Source organism: Camellia sinensis, chromosome 10 (genome assembly GCF_055761805.1).
Source record: "Camellia sinensis isolate YWXY chromosome 10, ASM5576180v1, whole genome shotgun sequence".
Taxonomy (NCBI): domain Eukaryota; kingdom Viridiplantae; phylum Streptophyta; class Magnoliopsida; order Ericales; family Theaceae; genus Camellia; species Camellia sinensis.
The window spans coordinates 49107322-49117966 of record NC_138970.1 but is presented as its reverse complement, the minus strand read 5'-3'; the positions used below and the strand labels follow the sequence as shown (position 1 = coordinate 49117966).

Sequence of the window (10645 nt, the reverse complement as noted above, 5' to 3'; positions counted from 1 at the left end):
AGTGATCCGGACATGTGTCCGTGGATGTTGGTAGTTGTTTATTATCTTGTTTACATCCTTTCTTACTTTGTATTTGAGTTATAGGATGTGTTGAGCGGGTTTGTTACAGGTTGGTTGAGTTTAGAAACCAAAACTAGTTGCCCAGATTTTTGGCCTGTACGCTCGAGCGGAGGTGTTGGCGCTCGAGCGTAGATTACACCCATTCAGTATTTTCCTGTGCAGCGTTGTACGCTCGAGCGTGGTATTGGCCGCTCGAGCGGGGTTGTCTGAGTGCCGCTCGAGCGTAGGGTTGGGAGCTCGAGCGGAGGCCTGGTTCTGCAAAAGTGCTGGGCGAGTGCATTCTGCGCTCGAGCGGGAGGTTGGCCGCTCGAGCGGAAGTCTGTGAGTGGCCGCTCGAGCGGGGTGTTTTACGCTCGAGCGGAGACCTGGGTTAAAGTCCCGAATTTGTGACTCTTTAAATCACTTTTTCACTTTCTCTTCTCTCTCTTACTTTTCCAAAATCACCATTGTTGAGCCTCTCACTCTAGACTCTACCTTCTCTCTAGGTTTTGATCTAGTAGGAGTGATTTACTCACCTTTGGCCTTTACAAAAAAGTTGTTGATCGTCGAGGGCTTCATTTTAATCTGAAAATCTCGGGTTTTGGAGCACGTTGGGTTTTGTCGTCTTCTCCTTTGGGACTCCGAATTTGAGGTAGGGATAACCTACTCCTCTCTATGGGTTTTGTCTTTAAATTTTGGTATTTTGAGATGTTGGGCTTGGTTTGGTAATTTTGTGAAAGTTTGGGGCTTTTGTGTAATTTTACAAAAGTTGGGGTTTTATTCATAATAAACCTAGATGCATGTTTGGCATAGAAAATGGAATGATTGTTGAATCATTGATGAAAATGGGACCTAAGGGTTGAAATGGTAATTATGGAAAATGGCCTAATTACATTGTTTAATTAATTGGGATAATTAATTGGTGAGAAATGAGGAAATGAAATGTTGATTGAATATCCATTTGTGCATTTATTTTCTGTTTTAGAAATAACTGCTTTGGGCTATCGGTGGAGGATAGTCGAGATTGTTGTAGACAATGCATGATGATTAGGTAAACGGAAACTAATCAATGGAATGTGTCATGGAACCTGACGGTTGATAGAATACATTAATTGTGTGTATTGTGTGATTGTATATAGAACCAATGTGTTTATATACGTTATGTGTAGAGGAGGAGATAGGGGATGTACTCCGCGGTTTAGGGGAAGATATGGGATGTACCTCTAAACCGGATAGGTATTGGGAGGAGATAGGGGATGAACTCCGTAGACACAGCTCATATGCTTGTCTAGAGAAGTGAAGATAGAGCTCATATGCTTATCTTTGTGAAGTGTGGATACAGCTTGTATGCTTATCTGTGGATATTGTTGATATACATATCTGTTGTAGAGTGTGGATACAGCTTGTATGCTTATCTGTGGATATTGTTGATATACATATCTGTTGTAGAATGTGGATACAGCTTATATGCTTATCTGAGGATATTGTTGTTATACATATCTGTTGAGAATGTGGATATAGTTTTTATGCTTATCTGAATGTGAGATATAGTTTTTATACATATCTGTGGAAACGATGATAGAGCTAGTATGCTTATCTGTTGTTAAAGGGAAAATGAAAAGTAATTGGGACTTGTAAGTCGTTGACATAAATATGTTATTTATGTGATTGTATCAGTTTTGACCAACTATCAATTGCTAATGTTTTAGTCATTGTCCATGGTTGGTTTAGTGCATTCCTACTGGGCTGTGGCTCACCCTTTATGGGAATATCATTTTCAGGTGCAGGAAGCATGCCACCTCCAAGGACATAGCTTGGGAGGCTAGAGGCGGACATAGTGTAGTTGTTTTACTTTTGATGTATTACATGTAACTTCAAGCCAAGGGCTTAATGTGTAAACGAGTTAGTACTCTTTTGTTGAAACCAAGTGTTAACTTGGAAAGCTGTAAGCCCGTAGGGCATTTTTTTTTGATGTTAACATGTAATACTTATGTAATGAAACTCAATGAAATAAAGGAATGTGGTTAGTTTATATGTAAATGCTTGTCTTATCTGATGGGTTTAATGTTATTATTTTGAGGGCATTACACAATCTATTCATAAAAATAAATAAATAAAATAGTAAGTAAAATCAATTAAAGTACATAAACGTAAATATATTTCGTCAATTTAAAAGAACCATATAATAGAGAAAAAGTCTGAAGAAATATTACCTCCATCAAGAATTTTGCAAAATTAGCATTTTCAAGATTTGCATGATTCAAGCGCATGTTCAAATTTAAAGACAGAACATGTATATCCTTGCATAGAAAAAGAGTGTCTTAATGATGCATTCACAATTTGCTCACGGACTCCTTTAGTTATAACTGGTAAGATTTGTCGAAAATCTCCACCAAGAACAACAGTGATACCCCCAAATGGCTTTTCACTATCACAAGTGTCCCGAAGTGTGCGATCAACTGCCTCAACTCAATGTCTATGCTGCATAGGAACTTCATCCCAGATTATAAGTTTTGTTTCTCTAAACAATTCTGCTTGTAATGATTGCTTGCTAAATCCACAAATTGAATTTTCCAATACATCCAACGGAATGGAAAAAGTTGAATGAGCAGTACGACCTCCTACCAATAACAATGATGCAATTCCAGATGAAGCCACAGTAATAACAATATGGCCAAGGTTGCGACACTTTAATGCAATCGCATTGTACAAAACGTTTTCCCTGTTCCGGCACCTCCATTCAAAAAGAAAATAGTTCCTTTATTTTCAAAGACTGAGGAAGTGATTACATAATAAGCTGTTCGTTGATCATTGTTGAGGCGATCAATAATAATTTCTGCATCTGTCTGTTGTGCCTCATTATGCAGTTGTTGATGTTCGAATATCAACCTATTACCAACTACTGCACTCCAATTTGTAAAAGGTTGTGGCATTAGCGGGAAGTCAATTAAACTTTTTCCTGATTCTTGGAGCATTTGATTCAAAAGATATAAACCATAGTCTTCAATTTGAGCCTCAGTTGGTTCAGAAATGGCAAACAATGTTCGAATCTTATGTGCAAGATCATCACATATATGCATTGAAAATTGATTCCATAACGCATATGGTTGCAGTGGAGAGCACTGAGTAAGAATAATAGTAAACAATCTCCTTAATTGATAACCAGTTTTCATAACTGTAGCCTCTTTAAGGCATTGTATCTATTCTTCATCATCTTCTAAAAGTCCTCTTGCAACACATGCTGATTTAAATGTATCATGCAAAACATTGTTGACCGTGCGTAAACATTGAAATGATTTTGGTCCTTTGACAACAGTTAATAGCAAACGCAAATAAAATCTCTCTCCACAATTAGGGTTAGCAAAGTACATTCTACCGATTGCATAGCCCTGCTGCCTTGGTTTCCATCTCTTTTCTGAATTAAGCCAAACAAAATGTTGTGGAAATTCCTGGTAAGTGAATGGACATTCATGTTCCATAGAAGCACAACATGCAAAAAAACCAGTAAGAGTTGACATTTGTTGGCCAGCTCTAGAAACAATTGCTTCTAATGATTCATCAGGATTAAAAAGAACGCGGTGCATTCCAGGTAAATGAAGTGCTGAGCGTACAACTTTTGGTATCTCTGCATGCAATGGATAACCAAATATTCGCCAAGCAGCTTCTGGAGGTCCAATATACCTCGCATCGAGATATTGTTGGATCTCATTTATCAATCCTAACACCATCGTTGTACGATCATAACCCTTATAAATATACTTGTGTATATACTTGACGCATCTCATTCCGGCACAAACTTCCACATTTATGTGACAGTTGAAACGTTTAGAAAGATATGCATTGTATGGTACGATGTCTCTGTTATCAACTTCTTTCCCCCTCACAATATGAGCTTGACCATTATTGCGACGACGATAGATAGGATATCCATCTTGATCCATAGTAGTTGTTTCTGCGAATGCTCAAGGGTATCTTTTAGTGCATTTACCATTTTCCATACGTGGTGCTTGTGGATTTCGAGCACCACATGGTCCATGTACCATACAACACTTGATAGTTTCAAAAAGCATAGGTTCATCTTTTGGATCTGGAAATTCTGCACAAACCAATTTGTCTACTTGAGCACATGTTCGAATTTTGTCTGAACCCTTAAGAAATAGAAGTGCATGCATATGAGGAAAGCCTCGCTTTTGGAATTCAATTGTAAAAACATGCGCAACTTTATTATCAAACACTCGGTTTGTTTCTATCTCCTTGATCAAGCACTTTCTCTTTAACTCAAAAACACAGGCAATTAAATCAGGACGATCAATAGGCTTTTGGTGCGGTAATAATACCGAAGTAATTTCTGGCCAATTAGGATTTGCAGTCATGGTGAGAAAAATGTCTGGATGTTGGTTGTATCGTGTGATAGCCATTAAGTCTTGAAAGATTTCAAACATGTGTCTAGGACCTCCAGCAAATGAAGATGGCAAAACAAACCTTTGACCAATTTGATTGGGTTGAAGGTCATTTGGATCAATATCTGTCAAATCTTGGTAAAGTTCAGCACGGATCTTCCCTTGATTAAGCTTGTAGTAAGTCAACCTATTTTGTTCAGTTGCGGCCCAAGCATCAACCAAAAACTCTTGGAACAGTTTTCCAGCTCTTAAAATTGTTGAATACTCTGTGGGTCGTTCAAACAAACAATAACTATAAAAATCCATTTGAGTAAGCCGATTAGTTGAAGGCCGATCACGTTCAACATCCCACAGTTTCATCCCAGGTTCCCATCCAAGCTCACCATGTGGAAATAATAAAACATAATGTAATGGCAAATATGCTGGGTGACATTCATTGATTTGCATTAGCTCACCATGTAGATGTAAGATAACATCTCTCATTCCACTAACCTTGGTTCCATCACCTGGTATTACAACTGCAATCTCATCTGTAGTTGGTAGGTTATACCGTCGTCGATCTGTTGATGAACTGTAGTGGAGATGAGCAGGCAAATTTCGTCCTGTCAAGGCTAATTGATTCAAAATTGCATGAGGCTGGCGAAATTTAGCAACGAATGCATTAACCTGTAATAAACTATCTTGAATAGTTTTTAGAACATCTCTTCTTAATTGAGGATTTCTACAATTGCGAACTTCTAAAGCTGAATCAGGGTCATAAATGTACAATTGCGCATAAGCTGCATCTTGCCCTGATTGTGGTAGTAGTGATCCTGTTTGATGTCGCAATTCCCCATGGATAGTGAATGATGTAGGGCCTCTTCCAGTAAGTACTCTTGGATCTAATGTAGCACCAAGACTTGTAAAAGCATTGGTTGCATTGTACACTCGAGTATAACGTCAAAACGATTTTGATTTATCATCATTCCCATCATATAATGCTTGAAGAAGTGAAGGGGGTGTAATAAGCAGAGGAAGCTTAACCTTCCCTTTTGAACAACATGTTCTGAATAGAGGACGGTTTGGAGATGATTTTACTAATTTTTCATCCATCCAATGTAATGCTGAACAGAAAGGATATAATACATCCATCTTGCCAAGAGAATGATGACATGAATTTATATGTGCTCGAGTACCAACCATTGGACCCATAGGCATATCCTCTAATTCCTCATTAGTACATAGATCCTCTTGAAGGGAAGGAGTTGTAAGAGTAGGCCTACAAATATTGGTTCTGTGTAAATTAAAATAGAATGGTAATAGTAGGAGTATGTATTTGAAGAATTAAACACAGTCTTTTACCAATTCCTTTGTGGAGCTAAAGATGTGCTTGGCATTGAGAACGAACATGTGGAAGGATGTGCAACCATTGTTCGTTTTAGCGCCGACTGAGTGTCCTCAGTTGCCTTTGTTCCTAGTTCCAAGCAAGCACGACTACGACGACACGGTATTAAAGAAGTTTGTCTCGGTTGAATACATTCTCTTGATTTCTCCCGTTCTCGCCGTGCACGTTGGGCCAATGTAGCTTTTGATATAACATTGTTATTGTGTGCCTAAAATGTGAATATTATGTCATTGATACCTAAAATACAAATATTATCGTATACTATTTTATTTCTTTTTCTTCCTGCCTTGTGATAATTTTAAGAAGATTTTTACATTTTCTTTGTCCTACTTCCTTTTCCATTTTGCTTCATTTTCCCTCTTCATGCCTTGTGATATAACAATTTATTTTTTAATTATTGTTTTCTCTTTCTTCTTGCCTCATGATGATTTTAAGAAAATTCAAAATATTTTCTATGCCTATGTTCCTCTGTTCCTTTGCTTAGATGTTATAAAGTTTTTCTTGGAGTTGATAAAGGTTACAATTATTTTTTAGGAAATGTTAAAGAGAGGTAAAAATACTTTGTTTGAGTGTACAGAAAACAAAAAGCACAAAAAAAAAAAAAATTGACAACATAGTTTACATTTTTAAAAATATACATGATCAATGTTCACTTAAACAATATGATTGGCTTTGTTTTACTCGATAAATATTTTTTTAAAGATGTTGAATATATACCATTGGACATGCGTTTTCCTTTCCTTTGTCAAAAGAAGTTGCCTTTTCTTTTCCTTTAGACATTGCCTTGGCCTTTTCCTTTTCCTTTGCCTACAGAATACGAAAAAGAACATGTATTTATAGAATTTATTAAGATTACAAAAAAAGAATATGTTGAATTTGATATTTATACTTACCTTAGAATTGCGGATAATATTAAGATTGCACTCATCACGAATAACAACACCGATATTCCTAGTCTCATGGAGCAATGGGCTTGCATGAGTAGCCCTACAAATATTTGTTGTGTACAAAATAAAATTTATAAAATAAAATCTTAACAATAGGAATATGTATTTGTAGAATTAAATACAATGTTTTACCAATTCCTTTGTGAAGCTAAAGATGTGCTTGGCGAAGGCAGATGTGTAAACATTACTCCTTTCTGAGCCGGTGGAGTATTAGTTGTGCTTGGTGGAATCAATTCTCTCGTTCACGTCGCGAACGTTGTCCCAATTGATATGAAGAGCTTGCCTTATCATTTCTTTCGTGTTCTCGCCGTGCACGTTGAGCCAATGCAGCCTTCGATATAACATTATTGTTATGTGCCTAAAACATGAAGATTAATTTCATAAGATGCCTAAATTTTATCATCTATTGTTTTATACTTTACTCTTCATTTTTCATTTCTATTAATTTACTTTATCTTAATTCCCTTTCCTTCTGATATTTTGTAAAAAAATTGAAATTTTTTTCATTTTGTATCCCTCCTCCCCTCATTCCTTTTTTTTGTTCTATTCCTTTTTTATTCTCTTGTAGATGTTCATGTCAAAAGCAAAATGCCAAAAAAGAATAATAATAATTTAAAACAAATATAATGTTTTTTGTACAAATGCTATTTTAGCATGCTTCAAAAAAAACATTTCACAAATTTATATGAAACTGTTTACTATAAGAACAGTATATGTCACTGTGCAAGTAGTATGTCAATTTTACATTTAAAAATAAATAAATAATCAAGGTTCATAGTCCAAAATAAATATTTCAAAAAAATAACTTTAAATGGAAATGTTGAAGAGCCATACAACTGAACATGCATTTTCCTTTCCCTTGCCCGAAACGGTGGTCTTTTCGTTTTTCTTCAACAATGCCTTGGCAATTTCCTTTTCTTTTGCCTACAAAAAATAAAAAAAAAAATTTAAAGAATAAAGAATATATATATATATATATATATGTAGAAAGTTTTTAAAGAATATATAAATAAGAATATACGGTGTATACGGTGTTTTGAATGAAAAAAAATCTATATAATTAAATTGGGCCTACCTCTCGAACACGGATGACATTAAGGTCACGCTCATCACGGATAACAACATTAACATTTCTTTCTTGAAGAAATTGGACCTAAAAATACAAAAGAATTAGAGGTAAAAAAAATAAAAAAATTATACATGTAAGAAAATGAGTAAAAGGAATCAGTATTACAGTTCGACGTAGGTCTCCATCCATCTGTAAATTGTAAGAAAACAGAATTTTGTTATAAGGAATTAGATAAAAAAAATTATGAAAAGAAAAGAAAATTGACTTTTGCTTATAAGAAAAATGTTTTTTTTTTCAAATAAATAAAAAAGAAAACAACTTACGTGACCAAAAATAGTAATGTTGTCCATAATTAGCGGTTGAAGGTCAATGGTGTCTCAACCTGAAAGTGCCAGGTTATATAAATTTGACAAAGATAACTATATGAAGGCAAAATAAGGTTTAATAATTGTCATAAAGAAAAATTAATAGCTACATAATTAACAATCTCCTAACATATTTTAGTTAACAACCTAGTTTAAGAAGTTCGTTTGTGCATGAATATCATAGATGGAGAAATTCACCTACTACAGGATAGAAGAAAAATTATAATTTTTTTATGTCTTCAATATACGTTAAAAAGGATAGAAGAAAAATTAAATACTCTCATAGAAATCTTCATAATTTTTCTCTATTGACCAAAATGTAGAACTATAGCAAAACATGATTTTGTGGTTGATTCTATATAGCAACTTTGCACTGACAAAGGTTAATTCTTATGGATTGTATTGCCCATTTTTCCTACTAACAACTAAGTAAATTATAAAAAATATATATAAATTATACTAATGAATAAAATTTTAGCAAAACTTAATTACAGAAATTTAATTACTAAATTTGCATTTTAAAATGTGAAAATGAAAAATAAGTAAAAAACTACAATAAAAATTTATAAAAGGGCTCACCACACTGTAACTGAAAAATTACAAATACCTTTTGTATTATCTGTATAATTGCAAATGCCTTTTTCAAAAAAGTATACTACACAGTAGCTTATTTACTCCAAGGAGTAATACTCTCATAAAAATCATTAAAAAGTTATTAAAACAAAATTTTAAAATAAGTTTAAGTTTTTTCAAAAGTGCTGATAAACATCTAAAAAGTCTTTTTTTTTTTTTTGAAAAATTCCATAAATAAAATTGAAATAGAAAAATAAACTGGACTCTTTTTAAAGAGAGAGAAGCCTAAACATTTTAAAATAGCAGTTCAATAAAAAACCAAATTAAAAACAATTCACTAAAAGCAAAAAAAATAAGGGTCATCAAATTAACAATTATATACCAAGATACATAACTATACACACTATATTAGACTTATTTCTAAACCAAATATTAAAAGCTTAATGTTTAATCTAATTGTTGAAAATTCGAAGACCAAACATGAAAATTCCAAAGCATTAAAGAAATATGAAAGAGTCCATTCATTAATCCAAAACATTTATTAACCCACTGCAATTCAATAAAGAAAGTGAGGAACTAATAAAGAATTGCAAAGGATAGAACACTCATCACAAAAAATGTATATAAATCTATTTTTATATTTGGTGAGTAAAAATATGACCATTGATAATTAAAGAGAGCCTCAACCCATCTGACCAAGATGAAACAAAAATCTATATAACAACAACCTAATTAATGTCAACATTAACTCAGAGTTTTTTTTGGAAGCTCAACCCATTACGATGAAATAAAAATGATTGTTAATATAAAACCCAATCTTTCTTAACCCTCATTTGAAACACGAAACCTATTTTTCCTTAACCTCCATTTGATAAAGAGAGAAAAGTGGGTGTCAAAATTCCATTGATTATTAAAGGGTACCTCAACCAAATTAATGTTAACATTAACTCAGAGTTTTTTTTTGGAAGCTCAACCCATTAAGATGAAATAAAAATGATTGCTAACATAAAACCCAATTTTCCTTAACCCTCATTTGAAACATGAAACCCATTTTTCCTTAACCTCCATTTGATAAAGAGAGAAAAGTGGGTGTTAAAATTCCATTGATTATTAAAGGGTACCTCAACCCAATTAATGTTAACATTAACTCAGAGTTTTTTTTGCAACCTCAACCCATTAAGAACAAAACACAACACATAATTTTTTTTTTTTTTTTTGCTTCAGATTCTTAATGTTAACATTAGTTCTGAATTGAAAAAGAGAGAAAAAAAAAACCCATAGTCCACCACTTTTTTAACATGATGCATGTCTAGGATATGAAACCCAAAGCTATGAATTGAAAAAGAGAAAAAAAAAAAAAAAAAAAAACAGAGCTATGAACTGACCCAAAAAAAAAAAAAAAGAGCTATGAACCCATGTCCGGAAACAGAGGTAAAAAAACAGAGCTATGAACTGAGAGGGAAAAAAAATAGGGGTAAAAAAAATGAATGGAACAACAAAAAAGAAAGTGAGGAGATAAGAGTGCCTTACCCGGTGATGGTGGAGAAAAAATGAAAGGAATGCGAAGAGCTTTGTTCTTCCTTCAGGAATGCGAAGAGCTTTTTGGAGCTTTGTTCTGCCTTCGATGGTGATTCACTTCCTCTCCTTCGATTGTAAGCTTCTTTCACAGTGATAGGTAAAGTCCAGTGGTGGGTTGGTAAGAGTTGATAGGTAAAGATATCTGGACCATTGAATTTTAGACCCTTGAAAATATTTGTGAAAGTACATCTGAGCCATTGTTTTTAATTACTAATTTTGCATTTTAAAATGTGAAAAAAAATAAGTAAAAAACTACAACAAAAATTTATAAAAGGGCTCAACAAAAATTA

At 33.8% G+C, this 10645-nt stretch overlaps 1 protein-coding gene and 1 long non-coding RNA gene across 2 annotated transcripts; both read right to left on the bottom strand.

Moving 5' to 3' along the window:
• Positions 1–5664: 5664 nt before the first annotated feature.
• LOC145801624 (uncharacterized) lies at positions 5665–7122 on the bottom strand. The gene is made up of 4 exons (XM_082893370.1): positions 6903–7122; positions 6717–6810; positions 6541–6630; positions 5665–6031 (listed from the first exon to the last, which is right to left on the bottom strand). The coding sequence occupies exons 1-4, from the start codon at positions 6953–6955 to the stop codon at positions 5777–5779; spliced, it is 492 nt and encodes a 163-aa protein (XP_082749496.1). The 5' UTR covers positions 6956–7122; the 3' UTR covers positions 5665–5776.
• Positions 7123–7557: 435 nt separating this feature from the next.
• On the bottom strand, positions 7558–10433 carry LOC145801623 (uncharacterized). Its single transcript, XR_014343247.1, has 5 exons — positions 10308–10433; positions 8163–8221; positions 8005–8028; positions 7846–7923; positions 7558–7694 (listed from the first exon to the last, which is right to left on the bottom strand). It is a non-coding gene; the product is annotated as an uncharacterized LOC145801623 (long non-coding RNA).
• Positions 10434–10645: the final 212 nt, after the last annotated feature.

What these genes read in the sequence shown, in the direction of transcription:
- LOC145801624 (XM_082893370.1), bottom strand. Translation starts at nt 6,955, where the DNA reads ATGTTTACACATCTGCCTTCGCCAAGCACATCTTTAGCTTCACAAAGG. An exon ending in TTAGCTTCACAAAGGAATTG is followed by an intron (nt 6,811 to 6,902) that starts GTAAAACATTGT and finishes AAATATTTGTAG; the next exon opens with GGCTACTCATGCAAGCCCAT. An exon ending in AGGAAAACGCATGTCCAATG is followed by an intron (nt 6,032 to 6,540) that starts GTATATATTCAA and finishes TTCACATTTTAG; the next exon opens with GCACACAATAACAATGTTAT.